The sequence below is a fragment of the Acanthaster planci genome, linkage group LG09 (genome assembly GCF_054643075.1).
Source record: "Acanthaster planci isolate LZ-2023a linkage group LG09, COTS_SCS, whole genome shotgun sequence".
Taxonomy (NCBI): domain Eukaryota; kingdom Metazoa; phylum Echinodermata; class Asteroidea; order Valvatida; family Acanthasteridae; genus Acanthaster; species Acanthaster planci.
Window position 1 is genome coordinate 11,128,223 of NC_141785.1, and position 18,675 is coordinate 11,146,897.

General features: G+C 41.8%; 2 protein-coding genes and 1 long non-coding RNA gene across 10 annotated transcripts in view; 2 read left to right on the forward strand and 1 right to left on the reverse strand.

Annotated features, from left to right (window-relative positions):
- LOC110981980 (uncharacterized) overlaps window positions 1–3,654 on the reverse strand; it is a 28,884-nt gene extending 25,230 nt beyond the window's left edge. Inside the window, exons 1-2 of the mRNA XM_087141363.1 lie at window positions 3,515–3,654; window positions 3,136–3,222 (exon numbers count right to left, since the gene is read on the reverse strand). Coding sequence (XP_086997489.1) covers window positions 3,136–3,195 — 60 coding nt within the window. The 5' untranslated portion in view covers window positions 3,196–3,222; window positions 3,515–3,654. The remainder of the gene's footprint in view (window positions 1–3,135; window positions 3,223–3,514) is intronic.
- Window positions 1–18,675, forward strand: part of LOC147798132 (uncharacterized) — a 104,226-nt gene that overhangs the window by 61,992 nt on the left and 23,559 nt on the right. For 6 of the 8 annotated variants that reach the window (XR_015426469.1, XR_015426466.1, XR_015426468.1 and 3 more), the window contains exons 5-6: window positions 9,533–11,930; window positions 16,909–17,008. Coding sequence is in view for 4 of the 8 variants with exons in the window: in XM_087141366.1 (XP_086997492.1) it covers window positions 11,842–11,930; window positions 16,909–17,008 (189 nt within the window). In the remaining 4 variants the exon portion in view is untranslated. Of the gene's footprint in view, window positions 1–9,532; window positions 11,931–15,315; window positions 16,388–16,908; window positions 17,009–18,675 lie in introns of those variants that run through there. The other 2 variants (XM_087141367.1, XR_015426465.1) reach the window with 2 other exon arrangements.
- Window positions 13,423–14,342, forward strand: LOC147798133 (uncharacterized). Its single transcript, XR_015426471.1, has 2 exons — window positions 13,423–13,589; window positions 14,288–14,342. It is a non-coding gene; the product is annotated as an uncharacterized LOC147798133 (long non-coding RNA).

The following is an 18,675-nucleotide window of genomic DNA, read 5'->3' on the forward strand; positions in this document are numbered from 1 at the left end:
TTTACCCTTTTCGACACCGCTGAACAAAAGTTAGTGGCTTAAGGGGGCACTTGAGGGCCTGTTTTTCTGGAGGGGAGGCACTCAGTGGGTTCGGTCTCGGCTAAAATACTGATCAAGGCTCACTGTCATCGTTTGTCCGTTCTCTGATAAGTTGCACAACGTCACTGAGAAATCAGTTACCAGCGTGTCATTGAGGCTCATTGCAATAACGTGGATTCCAAAATATCAATATACAGCAGCCCCCGCATCAACTGTGGAATGCCAACCGATTATCAAAATTAAGCACGTCATATGCATACATATACGTGCATGTGCGTCGGCTTAAGGGCAAAACTGGTTATTAGAATTAACATCTGCCCGATGGAAAGTTCATCTTGTATTACAACTTGCTGCAAAGGAATCAAACATGCAACAAGAGCATTGCACCAGCGTAATAGCCGGAAGAGGAATCCTTTCTAACGAGCCCCTTTAGAGACACTAATATCAAACAGGATAAAGTTAAAAATCATTGTAAAGTATTCATGTCGTCACAGTGTCTTAAACGTGTTTTTGTCCAAGTTTCCTTCGTCCCCTCTCCAAAACGGAAGCAGTGCCGACTTAAACTTTGGGACATTAGCTCGAGGGGGGCAGGGTGTTCGGTTTAATTTGCTGCAATCATCCCCCGAAGTGTTGTGTTGCCCTCACATAGCGAAGAAATACCGGGGTCAGATGGTTTAAGGGACTTTTTGGCGAGCTGCGATGCAAATGGGAGTCCATATTGTAATACTTATTTCTGTACGGCTATTCGTACGGCCGTCCGGCCGTCCACTATAATTTTCAATTTCCTTGCCTTTGGCAGCAAAGGTATGATGGTATGTCTCATCGGGCTCATTTCAACTTAGAGTTTTATCAGTATCAGAACCTTACGTGGGATTATTGCTTTGAAATGCTATGTGTTTGTATTCAATTAAACTAAACTGCCCATTTTTTGTACTTTGTACTGCGTACATATTTCTACCGTTTTATAATACTCTTGCATTGTATCCACACATGTACAATGTTAGTCTGTATGCACTCATGTAAGAGGTTGAGGTATATGTATAAATGACACTGTATACTCTTAATGGTTTGGCTTCGTTAAAGAATAGCAAAGGAAATGAAGTGATGATTAGAAACCATGCTTCTGTTATTTGATCACAGAGCTGCCTGTTCAGGGGAATTAAACACCAACTCCAACGATTTTAAAAGTCTTGAAAATAAGCTATTATTGTGTTTAGTGTGTAACAAATCATGTATTCATTATCAAATCGTGTCTGTAAGTGTATTTTTTGTAATTTTGCAGAAACCTTTGAATGTGTCTTCGAGTTTCATGAAACATTCACACAATCTGACTGCTGGCGGTGCTGTTGAGAAACGAAATTTGTATATGTAATACCGGAGAAAAACATCGAAACTGGTATCCGTGGCACGACTGGTTCCGCTACGAACGTACATGAACATGGAGCTATATGTGCGTGCACCGCGTACAATGGAACGGTCTGTGTGCTGCTTTATCTCTTTTTCCCGTCGAAATAAATAAATTTTCCCGTTTACAATAATGCCGAAATCGTGCGTCATTGTTGGATGTACTAGAAATTCTACAAAAGAACTGGGATTGAAATTCTTCGAGTTTCCGAAGAATAAGAACATTCTTCAGGTTCGTCCTGTCGTCGGCGGCTACGCGTGCTATGCATGCCTCGCACGCACTGTGTATTTCCTCTCCACAGTAATACATCACCGAAATCAATATTCATTAGAAGCTAACGAATCGTAATGGCGAATCCATTTTTACAATAGCAGACTGGACTTGCAGGAAAAATGGGTACGAAAACTATTTTTTTATTAATGTTTACTAACACAAAAACGTGTATTGGAAGGGAGATATTGGGATGTGCCTTTTTTATTAGACGTGGCTCGTCTGAATAGGATTCAATATGAGAAAAGTTAACAGCGTTGGAGTTGGTTAAGTCTCTACCAACTTGACTTTTTTACGTAAGGCCCGGGATTTTCTGAAGAAAAAACTCAACAAAGATAGAAAACCTGAGAGAAAATAATCGCACCCCTGTACGTTTTCAGGGCACGGCTCACACTTTTTGCCGCCAAGGCCATTTGTTCGCATGTGTGCATAATTATGATTTTATTAGTGAAGTGGTATATATAGTCATAGTGCTAGGATACCAACACACTTATCAAGTATACTAGAGCCAGATGGGAATTTCCCTATTCTTCCAAATGGGTTTCTTCATATTGATAACATTAGCAATTCAATTTGTGTTTTACAATATGAGTAAATTTGTTTTATTTTACTAGTGCCAGATTCATTTGCTTATTCTATGATGTACACATATGTTGAAATTATTTTATTTTGTTTCAGTGTTGATTGTATGTTCAAACATCTTGTGATGTGAGTGTACCATTATATCAGGGCCCAAATGGAAACCAGTTTTTAACTCTTTGGGTATAACCTGGGTAAAGGAATGGAATAAATAAATAAATATAGGGACACAATTTTCCCACGAGCTGAAGTGGTTCACATATGATTGAGGTAAAATTTGTGTGTCGTTTAGCTGCCTTGAACTTGCTTTTGTGCCTTTGTGTATCTACAAACATGCATGAGTAGGCATAAATGCCTGCGATAAATGGCAGACAGTGAACATGGAATACGTATGGAGTGTGTGTGTTAGGGGTACAAGTGAAACGCCATTTTTACGTGTCTGAAACAACAGGATTTTAAATCTCCTGCCATTCCCTTTTTTCGGTGAAAACTGAAGCCACAAGGGATTGGCACAGCCACTAATCCTTTCATTCCGAGCAACAAACCCATCACAAGTTCCCACGTCCGGCTAACTTGCTGATACGATCTGAATATTTCCCTTTGCTGAGAAATTCCATCAATAACAAATCCTTATCCGGTACTCTCCCGTCTGTGACACTGTTTCCCCACAATTTTTGACTTTGATCTTAAAGGGAATACTACTCCGCAGTTACACTTTCTTTTGGACATCTAGGAACCTGAAATGATATTTCCTACTCTAAAAAGACATGACATTTCCACATGATAAAATAACAACCAAGTTACTATTTTATCGTATCCCATCACTGCAATGAGAGACTAACCAGTTGCTGTTGGCCACTGGGCTGGGCCACATAGGCAGGTGGAGGGTAATTGGTGTTCATTATCCTTACAGCAATTGCGTCTACGATCTGCGTGAGAAAGGTGTGAAACAGTCTGTTACAAAGTTATAGGTAATATTTGCTCACGTTTCAAAGAATTAAAATTGGCAGATATGAAATCAGAGTTTATTTCCTGCTTGTGATTTCCTCTATCACATAATAGCCAGGGCTGCTCCGACAAATCTTCATGTTGCATCCCCAGATTCTCTTTAGTTTCCTCTCCCTAGAGGCTCGTACGATCGTAACTTGTTCATTATCCAATGGTTTATAAGACAAAAAATAGAATGCTAGGTGAAAGTCAGACTTTTGTGAACAAACTTACCTCACGCCAGAGTACCCAAGTAGCGTAACAGGTTGTCTTTCACAGAATGAATACCGATGTCGGCACAGAAATTACAACTGCGCTTTGTTAGGTCATTTTCTAAATATAGCCTCCACCAGATGTCACGCCTCAGACCTGACCATTTTTCCTGACGTGCCTTACACTGTTTTGAGCCACAATATACTAAGGTGTGACGTCGGTTACATGAACTGCATATTAACTGCACTGTTCAACAAATCTCTTGTGCAGTGTATTCCATTGTCCACTTGCATAATATGTTTTTTTCTCAATGTTGATTAATTTTAAGAATTTCATTTTTCTCGGTACATTGACTAAACATTCTTCTGTAATCGCCAACCGTAAATTCTGCCGTGATTGCTTACCGTATATGTATCCCGTACTGGAGCTTCAACTGTCTTCGAACGGTCGACTAATTTCTGTGGCCCTATATAGCGACAGTAACTTTTCAGTAGCAAAAGCGTTTGCTTTGTGTATTTGTGGTTTTCCGTAGCAGATGAAGTCCAGAGTTGTTGCTTTAAGCTGTAAATGAGAAGGAAATTATTGACCGCAATTAATGGTTGTCGTTCTCTTTTCCCTTGCCATTAAACAAATTAATTATAATACTATAATATATATACTACTATAATGTATATACCACATGTACTATAATACTACTTTGTGTTCCTAAACTATTACACGTTGATTCACATATGTTTGTTTTTAACATCTAAACTGACACACTAATTCGTTTCTATATGACATCACGCCTGTGTCTGCGGAGGAGACTCATTTCTCCCGAGCATCGCTGTCCATGCAAAGGCTTTCATGTTCAATGGCATTCCACGGCGTCAGAAACCTTTGTCACTAGTTTGCATAGGACCCGGCTGGATCGCAGCGTGATCTCCAACCACTGACTTGTGCCTAGTGCGGATGAAAACAAACATTATAACTTGGGGTTAAGGCTTATGCTTGTGTCTGGGCTAGTTATTTAACATTTCGCAATAGACGGGAATTCATAAAGTGTAATAAGGGTGTTGCCAGAACGAGTCCGTTTGCAGCGAACCGCGCGATATTTCGTAATTTGCAACCATTTCCAGGACTAATTCATGGCCTACGTGACAGAAGTGACTCAAAGCTTCGGTCATAATTGAAGTGTGTATCTATTGGTGAAGGATAAAAACATACCATTTTACACCACCTTGGGAACACCTACGGCGTGGCAGTGTTGTGGTACTCGTATTCTAATACTTTTTCTGTCTTTATACTCTCGAGAAAAATGTTCTCCTTATTCATACTCATGCAATGACAGCACTCGTTCTCACAGAACAGCACTCGTTCTCAAGGAACAGCACTCGTTCTCAAGGAACAACACTCGTTCTCAAGGAACAGCACTCGTTCTCATGGAACAGCACTCGTTCTCATGGAACAGTACTCGTTCTCATGGAACAGTACTCGTTCTCATGGAACAGCACTCGTTCTCATGGAACAGTACTCGTTCACATGGAAAGTACTCAATAACACTGCGGTACGTGCTCTAATGCCCCTTTTCGTCTATTGATCCAGTGCTGGATAAACCTGAAAGTTTTTTTTCTCTTTCTATGCTATAAGGCACACTTCACAGACTGCCGTGTGGCCAATGGATGGAGTGATGAGCGAGTAAAAGTGTTTCTTCTTGTCTTGCAAGTCTTCAGGGGCCGGCCTTAAGTGAGTTGGGCTGTCAGACGGGAGGAAAGAAGTATTCCTTCCAGGATTTGACTCGTTCGTTGGATGTTTGGTGCGGGCCAGCAGGTGGAATAACACTTGATGGAGCTTCAGCACCGTCGCCAAAAAGAAAACGATAATTAAAGGAGTTTAGGGCAGTGTTTGCCTACATGTACCCTGAGTATTCAGAGGAAGAAAGGGATCGGTTGGCACGAGGACATTAGGATTCAGTGTCCAGCAAAGAGATAAGGGAACCAATTTTAGGGCAAAGCCAAGCGCCTTAGAGGATTCAGTCAAAGCCGCCTTGGCTGCTGACAGTTATCAAAAGATTGAGGAGCACAGAGCTGCGGACAGATCAAAGAAGTACGTGAGAATGGTTATAAGGAGTCGACCATGGAGACCGCTTGGGAACCCTAATGAACCAGACTGCTGTAGATCAAGCTATCTAGCAAATAATAACACGGGGAAGAAGATGACGACACCTTTCGTGTAAAGAGAGGCAAGCGAAGAAGATATTCGTTACAAATGCAGAAAGAAAGGTCACTATGCAGGGGAATGCAAGGAGACGAAGGTCAGGAGACCAAGGAAGATAAGAAACGACAACCAGCCGTCTCAGGGACCCGTGAGCCGGCTAAAGCAAACAAGGGGTCGAGAAAATCCGGAGACGACCACTCCTAAGGGGCAGGCACAGTAATAGCCCTTGAAAGGGATCAACAATTACCAGAAGGAGAACCCCTTGAGGAAGCATCCTCGGGTTTCAAGAAAGATTTGCCCACCCTTGAAGTGCCAACTTTAAGAAAGAACCAATGCTGTGGACTGTTTGTTCCAGCATTGATCAGGAGAGTAAAAGTTACCATGCCGGTCGACACGGGAGCCACAATTACCCTACTGTCTTCATCGGTTTACTTCATGATTCCATAAGAGTGAAGACTTAAGTTAGTAACGGAAGGAGAAGAAGTACATGGTGCAGATGGGACTTTAATCAAAACAATGGGGACTGCCTGCTTAGAAGCCCAGGTAGGGAGGTCGGTGATTACGGTTTGCATTGTACTGGAGGTCGAGGGAATCCTCGGCATGGACTTTTTTATTGCCAACCCATGGAAGACTGGATTTTAAAGACTTGACGTTCACCGTGAACGGCGAGTGTATCAAGTTGGCTGACACACAAGGGGCGGATTTTTGTGCCAGAGTTCTGGTTCAAGAGTCAACCATGGAGCCGCCAGGACACGAGGCCCTTGTGTTAAGCCGAGTTGCAACTGAAGTAGAAGGACTGGGGGTACTGGAACTTGCAGGTGAAAGTGAACTTATAAGCACGGGACTGGTAGTGGCAAGACTACTCGTCAAACCAGAGGAAGGAAGTTGCCAATCCGGGTGTTTAATCCCGGACAGCGGGAGTGCGTAGTGAAGGAAGGGAGTATGGCAGGGCTCCTTACATCCGTGCATGAAGGCGACGTAGAGCAGCAGGAATGCTCGAAAGGAAAGCAGCCAGAGGAATTACCAGAGCATTTAAGGGACCGAGATGACAGGAGTTTCGAAGGGGTCGACCCAGAATTTCTTACACAGATAACAGGACTGTTGGGTGACCACGAGGAAATCTTTTCAAGGAATAAGGACGACATAGGACACACCGACTTAGTGAAGCATAAAATAGAGAGAAGTCTGCTTTCGCTGCCAGGAGTGGACTGTATAACTGGCGCGTCATGCCCTTCGGCATGTTCAATGCGCCGTCAACGTTCGAAAAGGCTCATAGATAGAGAGAGTTCTCCTTGGCTTACACTGGGATATTCTCGTCTACCTGGAAGACGTCATTGTGTTTGGAAACTCAGAAAATTTTATGTGAACTTTTTAAGCAAAGGGTTCATTAACTGGGTCATATCGTCTCGGCGGCTGGAGTCGAAACGGACCCTGAAAAGGTGCAGGTAGTAAGGGACTGGCCTACACCGGAATAATCAGCGAAGGAGGTTCGTAGTTTCTTAGGACTGGCGTCCTACTATAGGAGATTTATCCTGGGGTTTTCAACATTGTGAGACCCTTGCATCGTCTGAGTGAAAGTCAAGGACATTTGATTGGTCTGGGGAATGCTTCGGGAACTCCAGGGTCGACATGTCAGCTCACCGAAGCTTGACGTATCCAGACCCTGAGCTGGAATTCATTCTCGATACTAATACTAGAGCGTCAGGAATCGGAGAGTGTTATCACAGCTTAAGGACGGCCAAGAGCAAGTTGTGGCTTATGCCAGTAGGGTTATGAAGAAAGCTGAGCAGAGCTATAGCGTTACACGCAGGGAGCTGTTCGCACTTATCACTTTTCTGAGGCAGTTCAGGCCTTACATCTACGGACGACAAATCACAATAAGGACTGACCTTGGGGCCTTAAGATGGCTCCTTTAAGGACCCGATTGGGCAAACAGCGCGTTGGCTTCAGATCGTAGGAGAGTTTGACTTCAAGACAGTCCATCGGGCTGGTAGGTCACATCAAAATGCTGTTAGCCTTTCACGTGGACCTTGCTCGCAGTGCAAAGGAGAGGAAGTTGTCCATATCGTAGATGTGGAGAAATCGGTGGAAAGAAGTGGTGCAACGGACATTTCATTCCAGAGCAAGTAGGTTCGGGCGGACTTACGCGTGGTGGGGATGCAGCCCCAAGTCAAAGAAGATTGGAGAGAGGAACAACTCAAGGATTATTCAAGCTATGGAAGAGTCAGGGACACCGCCGGATTTGGAGATTGTTTCTCCGAAATCAAAGGCTGCAAATAATTATTGGCTGCAGTGGGACCAACTTGCAGTGAGACAAGATATTTTACAGCGTCGATGGGAGTCCAACGATGGAGGGAATGTGTATTCGCAGGTGTATCGTGGGGGGATACTTCAAGAGTTGCACGCGGGAAGGACGAGTGGCCACCTGGGTACAAAAAGGGCACTGGAAAAGGTTCGCCTTCAATTCCATTGGTTAGGCCAGAGCCCAAGATGGCAGATCCTTCGTGAGACGTTGCGACTTATGAAGCCAAAGGCGCCTCTACAACAATACTCAGTTACGGCATCTGTTGGGTGAGTGGCTATGGATATAGTTGGACCGTAACATCCAGTAGGAACCGATACATTCTTGTAATTGGGGATTATTTTTGCAAATGGTTTGAGGCATACCCCATTTCTGATGAGAAAGCGGAGACTGTTGCTGTGCGGTTCATGGAGGAATTTGTATGTAGGTTTGGCGTTCTTAAAATGCTGCACACCGATCAAGGAAGAAACTTTTGAGTTAAGCTTATTTGCCGAAGTGTGCAAGATCCTTGCAATAGAAAAGACCCGAACAACGCCACAGTGACGGGGTTGGTGGGGCGCTTTAACCGGACGCTGGTGAACATTGTTTCCATCATGATGAAGGATTAGGGAAACAATAAGGGCTGGGATAAAGAGTTGCCTTTCGCAACAGTTACATTACCGTAGTATTGCACAAGAGTCAACGGGAGAAACTCCCAACATGATTATGTTAGGAGGGAGGAAGCCCTTCCTATTGATCTGCCTATGGAGCAACCATCTGCAGAGGAGGAGACACAGAACATTGACTACACTCAAGAGATGCGGTTAAGGATGCAGCGTTCGCATGATAGAGCCGGCAAGTACATGGCGAGGAGTGCCAGAAGGCAAAAACGTAACTACGACAAGAAAGTATGTAAGGAAGAGTTCGTTGATTTGAGGGCAAGTTCTGCTGTCTGCACAGCACAGGTGGGAAGGTCCCTACCTGATTGTGGACATACTGTCGGACGTAATCGGATACAACAAAAGAGTGTGAAAAAACAGAAGGTCGTCCTCACTGATCGACTTAAGCCCTATGAAGGAACACCAGTGGAGCCTTGGCGCCAGAAGCAGTAGAAAACAAGGAGCAGAAGATCAAGTTCCCAAAGAAATTCACTTGCAGGAAGTAAGAGAGTTGAACAAGACTGAAGAGGTACAGCAGGCCTTGCCTGGAGTAGAAACACATGAGTTAGAGGAACTTCCTCAGGTAGAGGAGACAGCAGGGGGAGGTGAAGTGACGGGGAGCAGGGAGTCGCTTCAAGGGGATGTGACCCAGGAGGCACAGGTGGATCAGTTACATCCGCCAGAACCTCCTAGTAGTGAAACAGAACCGGCTCCGACAGTGCAAAGCCCACCGTGGGCAAAAAGGAACCTGATGCGCCCGCGACGGCTGCCGCAGCGATATCGTTAATCTTGGGGATTGGGACGAGATTAACAAAATAGAAGTAGTACAGGAAATTGAAGGAATTGAATCAAGTGTCAAGGAGAATTACATAAGCGTTTATTTTTTGTTTCTTCTTTTTGCAGCTGAAAAGACAGCTGCACGATAAAGAGGGTAAATGGAGTCGACCCACGGACTGGAATACAGTGAGAGCTCTAAAGTGCGGAGAATGTGGAGACACTTTCGTAAACAAGATGAGGTTTTGGGCGAGCCATGGAGCTAAGGGGCAGATTCAGTTCTATTGCCTGAAGTGTGAGCGGAGCTACACTAAAGGATGACTTAAGGGTGCACTACAAAACCCATCCATCCATTATCTCTGGACGACTTGCCAAAGATCTGCTCTGCAACTCAAGAGGAACAAAGACGTGGGAAGACTGCAGGGAGTAAGCAGGCTGATAAGGAACGACGGCAGGACCACCCAGAGGAGTGCCGGGTGCCGGAAACGACAGAGGACCCTGGGAAGTCAAAGCCGAAACAACCGGAGGTGGTAGAAGAGTCTGAAACGGGGAACGGGGAGACGTCGACAGAGGCTGCCAGGGAGCGGTCCGAACCCTCAACTCCTGAAAGGTTGGAGGCACAGGATGTGGCACAGTTGCCTCTTTCCCCGGGCTCGATGTCTTTGGTTAATTGATGCCTGAGCCAACAGCTGCAGTCCTCTGAACCCTGATCTGGCGGAAAACTGAAAGGAATGATGATGAACGAGGGGCAAGTCGTGAAGTACCCATCAGCAACCCCGACTTTAATAGAAGTAATGGTGTCTGGAAACGTCCGTCGTGTCAAGGAGGTCCATGCCACATTAAAATTCCAGAATGGTGTAAAAGTCTCCGAAGAAGTCACCGAGAGAACCTACGATGTCAACTTCACTGCAGGTTTCGTGGTCCAGTGGCAACCATCGAGAGTGATTCATCTTGAGTATCAATAACCTTGAGAACTGTACCTTAAGCTTTGTCTGCATAGCCTTGAGAGTGAGGCGCCGTTTTAAATTGTTTACAACGAATGCTTAAAGTTACCGGAACCATTTTGTGACACTTAGCTGTCATAGCTGTATTTTTGTATTAAAGATACATGTCAAGTAAATCTCTTGACATGTTTGTAAAGAAAAAAAAGATGTTAACTGTAAGTTATTTTTGTATTAAGTGACTACAAGACTTTTACTTTAAGTTGAGTTCTTTATCATTACCTTATGTTTGACTTAAGTAAACGAGGTTAAAGTGTTCATCCTCCACCTTGAGTTGTTGTCTTAATTAAGAGGATTCGCAGTTTTATCAAGGGATCAAGCACATCTTTTGCTTTTTAAGTATGATCAGATCAGATCACTTTTTGTGTATCTCTGTACTCTTCTTAAATTTATAAAGACTGTTTGACATTTTTCTTGAGATACGTGAACTGAAAAGTGCACTTTTTAAATATTCCAAATTGACTAAGAATTTCTGGACTAGGGAAGGCGCCTTTCCTTTGATGTAAATCAAGGAAGGCGTGGTTCAGTTTGCATGTTTTCATGTTCAAATCGTGAACTCCAAATTTGCTCTCTGAGAACATTTCTGTGAAAAGGTTGCTTGCTTTCTTATTGCCATATATTTACTCAACAATAAATTGCCAAAGGAAATGAAATTTACGACCAAAGCAGTATTTTTAAAAAAATCTAGAAATTTCTGTGCACAAATTAGTGCAATATTGAGGCTTGGTGCCTTGGATGACATATAAGTTTTTTTCATGAATGTGCAAATATTATTAGCATAAACCAAAAAAGCTCCTTTTAAATTAGGTCAAGGGTGCAGTCCACTTATTCAAGTGAGAATTTCTGGCCAGAGCATTAAAAGTGCCCCCACATAACCTTTAAATAGGAGATTGTTTAGTCCCCAAAATGGTGAGATTTTATAAATCGTTGGCGGAATCATATGATAGCAGAATGGCTATAAAACTAGGGTTGAAAATGGTCCTGAGTACCCAAGAAAGTTGAGGGTTGGCACTTGAAAAATGGCTGCAATCGGGCTTCGGAAAAATCACTTTTCGGGGGTGATTTTGTTTTGTAGGAATAATTAAAAATGTAATTGATCAACCCACAAAAATTGGAAAGAAATTGAAAGAACAAGGACCAGACAATAATTTCATTTGTGTTCCTGAAATCTCGGGGATGTTGGTATACATGTTATTGGGCCCTGAACAGTGCTGATTTTACACTGTTTTCAATGGGGATTGAATTAGTGGACTGCGCCCGTCAATAAAATCCCAGAAATACATTTTCAAGGGTTTTAGTCAAATTTCGTAAAATATTTTCATGGCCCCTTTAAGGGTGAGGCTGTGCAGCGGAAAAGCGTGCTTGCAGCGAGTTAGCAGCACTAGTGGCTGTTTACGCAGCGCCCCCAGTCGGCAGACTGTGTGAGCGCGGGGAGAGATGATCGCGGTCCGTCGTCGAGTAAAGACACGTACGTGCTCTGCGTCTAAAGCGAACGCGGACGAACCGCACGTTCATCATGTACGCATGTGAGTGCTGAACTATGTGTACTCGTACTAAAGGAACATACTGTACATGTAGTAGGAACGATAGGGGATCATACATGTAAGCTGGGGACGCACTGGGGACCTGTTGGTTATATTCCCCGGGGTCTTTGTGTGGGCTGGGGATCCAGGAATATGGGAATAATGTGTAAACTTAAAACATATCTTCCACAAACATTTCATGAACTTTGTATAATACTCTGATTCTGCCGTACTTATCATATGAAATGCCAGCCTGGGGCAGCTGTGGCACTAGCCTTTGAAATAGAGAGATATACATTTTCAATTCTGCCTCTCTTTTCAAGAGCACAGCAATCCTCTATTTTATCATTGTAAAGCATTGAAAGTCAGTGATATTTAGAATTCCCAGCTCGGTACCCAAATGCACAGTACCTGTGATAAGTTCAGTGTGCATAAAAAAATGACAAACTCCATTGCCATTTTACAATACAAAACAGTTCAGCAAATTTTATCATTCCTCAGTACCCACCAAACTTGCAATTAAAAGAGTAAGGCATGAGGATCCCAAGCTGTGGAACTCACTTGATCTATCAAGTCTCAGCTGGTGAACATAATGAGTTTCACTTTACAAATTCCTTCCTTGTATTCTATTCTGTCTTGCTTCAGCAACCTTACCTTAGAACATCTATTGTTTCAAATATTTTGTTTGAGTTAAGTTCATTGTGGTAATTGTTATTTAGTGGTGTATTTAAGTATCGGTGCAGAAAGGTCTAAACATTTTGACCATGAATTCAGATGATAAATATATAGATGTATGGTTAGCTCTAACTTACATGTAGGCGAATTGAACTCCTTGTAATTTCAGTAATTTTAGTTTGAATGAACACTTGTTGATTGAATTAGATTGTCTTATTTTAACTGATTTTAATGGGCTTATTTTTTTAATAAACCAAACGATAATCTAAAAATACTTTCAAATTCGCAATAAATGAATGATAATGATGATGCTTTGCATTATTCAAATTAGTCAACCTTTAATGACAATTTGAAAAATACAGTCTTTATCGATACCCTCGACTGACACTGAGGCCACCGTCAAACTGATGAGCTGGTCTACATGACATGCATGCGTTTTTGCTGTTTTGAATAAGAAATTTTATTCTCCCCCTCCAAAAAAAGGACCTCAGAATTTAGGAAATGCAGGCCTAAAATGAAGGCAGGGTAAAACATTACCCAACATTGATGGTGCATGGACCGTTTGAAACAAACCTGAGTCCATGATATCGGAAGACTCCTGTGGTTTAAGTAGACTTTGACATACTGTGTATATTGTCCTTGGGTTTACAATCACTGAAAAATTGTGGTCTTTGTATTAAATTCTCCAGCTTGTCCTGGAAAATTGGGGTGCTTTACTGTGATGAAAATTGGGGTGCTTTACTGTGATGAAAATTGGGGTGCGGTTATTGTGATGAAAATTTGGGCACTGTTACTGTGATGTGTTTGAGGAAATTGCATGGGTGTTCTGCCTCGAGTTCTCCTCTTGGGCTGCTCATCCACAGTAATCTAGTCTAGCGCCCTCTACCATCGCTTTTCACTTTCCCGCTCCATGTCATTCACGTTACTTCACTCGTACATTTTACAACTTGCTACACCTGTTTATAAGCCCTTGTTCAAGCACGATCCGTAAGTTTACCATTTCTGTGTTTCCTTTATAATATATAGTTCCTCTGTAGTCTATTATAAGTCCAATTTAGGGTTTATTTCTGGTATATAAAGCCCTCTCAGTGTCACACTCACCTCCTCCACTCACGTGCGTAGTATTTTGTATACAATTACAATACACACATTCTTGCCAGTGCCTGTTATGTTTTATCGTAAGTTCTGTTTGTGGAACTGTCTGTAATTATCTTGCCTTCTTTGACTTCACAAGTTGATCTTTTTAAATTGAAGCGTGTTATGGAGTATTGCCCTGTTCATGTAATTTGACATGTACATGCATTTTCACCAGTATGTTTAAGCAAAGATTTCCGGTACATTGTGTCCTGTGTTCTTCATTTTCACTACTGTGCATGTTGCATTTTTATCTGTCTGTACGCACAGGACTGTTTGCTTTTTATGAGGTTTCATAGTTACATTCCTCACACATTGCATTTTTACCCATTAATTTGTACATGAACTCTTTCTACATGTACATGTATTTACATCTATTTGTGTCCTTTTACATTGACCTACATGTACATGTGTGTACATGTACTTTAGGTAGAATAGACTTTTTGCAGTCCTTAGACTTTCTGCATTTTCTACATTTCATTGTGTATTGTTATGGAACTTAGTGACTTATTCCTTGTTACTCAAAATATTTTGTATCTGTTTATTTACAGTTTTACATCGTTTTCCATTAAACGGCTCCAGTATAGGGGCCCACTTTGGAAGAGATGTTTAGGCCTCTGCACATTTGTGTGAACCAATCACATTGAGGGCAGAAGAATGGGGGAAGTGGTTCTGCTCAAATTCAGAAAAGAAATTATTGTCTTTGCAAAATACTTGCACTTTTTAGGAGCTGAAAACTACAGCTTTTTGGAAACGATCCAAATTAATAAGGATTCAACAAGGACTCTTTTACAGATGAGGAAGATCTTTTTTTCACCTGGACACAAGACATGGACACTCTACCGATCATTCATCACAATATCCAAATTTATTTCAATGTTTTCTGGTGCATGAGATGAACGTGGAGTGACATAATACTTGATCCGATGAAAACAAAAATTTTATCAGCATAAGAGATTTTTTTACTCCAAACCGTGCACGATTAGGTTGCAGACATCTATCGACAGCTCGTCAAGTGAAACACAAGTGCATGACCATGATGTACGTGGTTCCCGTGGGGTATTATTTCTGTCGCTCTATAAAGCCTCTCTCTGTGCACCGCAACAACATGGCACGACGGCACAATAGCTTCGGTTGTGCTGTTGCGTTGCACTGTCGCTTTCTTGCCATTATTTTTTTGCACATACGATGCGTCGCATATATCATCGTGCAGTCGCGTCGTGCTGTCTTACGTCCTTTGCATGTTGCATTTTTTTCTGCCAGAACATCGCTGCTTCTGTTGCCCATTGCATCGCACCATTGTGCATCACGTCATATGTTGTGTCAGGCATCGCGTTGCTTATTACAGTATGTCGCCTGAAGAACGACGCAACGCACAACATGGCACACGACGCGTCTTGTGCTGGTGCCGTTTGCCTCTACTGTGTCTATAGAGGGTGCTTTCATTGTTTTCTTTCCGTTCCATCCCCGTGCTTACATATAGTACATGGTCGAGGTAGCATGCATCGCAGGCCTTGTTTGATTCTTTTGTTGTTCTTTGTCATGATACATTCTTTCTAACTTTTTTCACTAACAATGAGTCATTCAAGAAAAAGTTTGTTTGTTTGGTTTTTTTTAATCAAATGTAATTAGAAAGTGCATTGTGTCAAATTGTCAGAGTCACTATAGTTGTCTGTATAGCCTTGCCTCGGTTGCTTGTGTTCCTGTCATGAACATATCAAGTAGAGGATGTTTCTGAATACCAACTGAGCCAGGGAAGATGGATTACAGTCTGCTGAAACATATGCTACCTTGCCATGTGGATAATATCCTTTTTGCTTTGCAAATCTTTGTCGTAGTCATAAATTAGGAGCAATTGTATGATGACTTGCTTCTCTGTTTTTGAATGTCTGGCCTCCTTTTCAAGTTCAGACAGCCTCACTGGTATCACCATGGCCGTGTGGCCAGGCCAAGTCAAGGGAAATTCCTGACTTTGTTAGCATTACCATGCTGCCCAGCATCAACATGTAGATCCAAGGATGAATGGACACCAGCTTCAATATGAAAAATTGAGCATGTCAGTCTTTTTCAAATGTATTGATCCAATATCATGTGCAATAATTGTAACTTGGTAATCTTAGAACTGGAAAGTACTGAAGAATAGGTAAAAATGCTTAATAGAATGCTACTGTAGAGTGAAATAAAAATAAAACAGTTGCAGCAAGATTTCTTGTAGACGACATTATTTTTAAGGCACAAACAGTTGCAATTCTAGCAACACCAAAACCTTTGTAACGGGGTACAAAAATAAGTGCATTAAAATATGCATTAAACAATCACACAAAACAGAAAAACTTGATTACAGAAATGCTTCCATTCCAGTGACAAATCATAGCTCAGCTTTCATTTGGATGGGGTCAGGAAAACAAAAGGAAAAGAAAGGGACTGTGTTGTGATTGGTCAAGCTACATGTATCACACCTCTGAGCTATTGAGAGAGTACTTGCTGCTGATTTTCTGTAGTGTGCCATTGGATGGGCAAAAATGCTCATGAATTTCTCCATTTTAATGAGGATGTAAGGATATAAGGTGAATAAACCTCCCCATCTGACATCAAACTTAACCAAGAAGGCATGTATGAAATTTGCTTGCGCAAACAGCTGTAATGGAAGGGTAAGTTGGCACAATCAAAACAGCAAGAATGTGTTTATGGGAGTTTATACATGGCTGTCTGTGGGGTTTGTACAAACCTTACAGTTCTGGAAGTATAATCTTCGGCCTCACATACTAGGAGAAATAACTGTTAGTTGCTTTGCAATGATTGAAGCAGGCTCATTTACAATCTTTGTTCCCTGTGAGCCGCTAATGTGACTTCACACACCCAAGTGGTTCTCACCCAGACCCGTTCTCACCCTTATGGCGTCGTGGCCACTCTAAAATAAGGGAAGGCAAAAAACTGAAGAAAGTTGACTTCCGATGCTATAAGGTCGATGCTGACACTGAAAGATACATGTACATACACATTGTAAAATACTAACCAGGTGCTGCATTGTCCACGTGCCCTTTGCGATGAGAACAAGACATCACATACCCCGTTCTGAAAATGAGGGACTCTCCATGTTCATATTTTGACCACAGGCTATGGCAATATTTGAATTGCCGCCCAAGTGAATTTTGTTTTTTTTTGTTTTTAGACGTGGATCTCTGTTTGGGGTAGGTCATTCATCGCTGTCTGGCTGTTGTGAAGAGAGGGCAATATTGCAACATGGTCTGGTTCCCAGACCTTCCTACAAGGTTGGTCAGCTTACGTGACACACGGTGCATGCATAGAACGAAGTGGCATCACATAGCGTCACTTTCCTTAAACCAGTAGATAGACTACCAACATTCCTAAATTTGAGGAGCTCCCTATGTGAACCTGCTGAAAGTTATCAGTGATGCCCAAGTTGTACAAGGTATGAGGCCCATATCAAATGTCGTACTTCTGCCTTGTCCAACTGAAATACTTTTGAAAATCTTCAATGAATTGTAGCAAAAGCGCAACGTTTGACAAAAGTTTTGGGTATGACCCTGCCATGCACGTGTATACTACACGACAGCCTCTGATATGCTACACGGCAGCAACATGTCACGCTATTGTCATGTCCATTTAAGTGAAATTTACACTTCAGCTTTGGAGCAGCAGGCATAGCAACATACTCAAAGATGAAAATTTTATAAACACAAATAAATATACAAACATGACAAGGGGAGCAGCGGTGTTGGTTTAATCAAAAGCGAGAACGTCATCTGATTTTGCGGTTGCTGGAAAAATGAAATAAAAAGGCACGGTGACAATTCTTTTTGTGTGTGCATACTTCCAGAACTGTTCGGAATGAACCTTCATTTTCAATCTACACAGACTAGGTTTGTCTTATTTAAATCAATTTGATTTAAATCATCGATTTAAATGGCGATTTAAATCGACAAGTTTTTTTGAAAAATCACGGATTTAAATTGACATATTTAATCTTTTGTGTAAAAAAGGCAACAATGTTTCAATTTTTGAATTTTTTTACTGATTGGAAATGTTTGCAGGTTTTGCACATTTTAAACAGCAAATCCCCCCTCTGTGAGCCTTCCAGTTCCTAATGTTGAAGAAGTATGAATGCACATGTGTTGCACAAAATCTGGGTTGGCAAGATTTTTATGTTCAATTGTGTCCGCTTGATTCGATTTATACCAGCTGTTTGGATTCAGTAAGTGCATTTGATGTGAAGGATTTATAATTATGAGTTAATTTTACTTCATTTAAATTGCCCACTTCAGAGCTTAACCATAGAGAGGAAAGACACAGAAGGAACTAGAACTCTGGCACTTCAAAGTGCTCAATAAGCATCGCTGCCCAGTCAGACAAACAATAGTAAACATTCCAATAATGCATGATTACTGCCTGCAGCTTTAGCCTGACAAGTGGGCCCAGTAATGTCCTGGCAATATTGTGTGTATTTTGTTTGCAATTAACTATCTTCGTGACCAGGAAGTAGAAAGCAAAAATTCTCTAACAACATTAGATCTACTTTTGCCATTGTGAATAAACTTTGTACTTTAATGTTCCATTACCCATGCAATGTTTGTAATTTTATTTTGTCTCTCCAGAACATCAGTTTTCAAAGTCTTTGTACAAATTTGGCTAAGGCCAACTACATGTACATGTTGACCACTACTGGACAGTTAAGTTCATAACAAACAAAATGCGCTATTTCATCACAAAGAACTACATGTAGTGCTCAAGCCATCTCATGAAATACCTTTTTGTATAAATTCCATAATAAAAATGATTCAAATAAAACACAATATCTTATAAACAACTTGGCTATTCATTCTCAAAATAACTCCGAAAGAAAGCGTTTGATGAGGGCAATGGCTGCACCTGAACACTAAGGGCACACAGCCTAATACAAGCAACTGCACAAGTATTA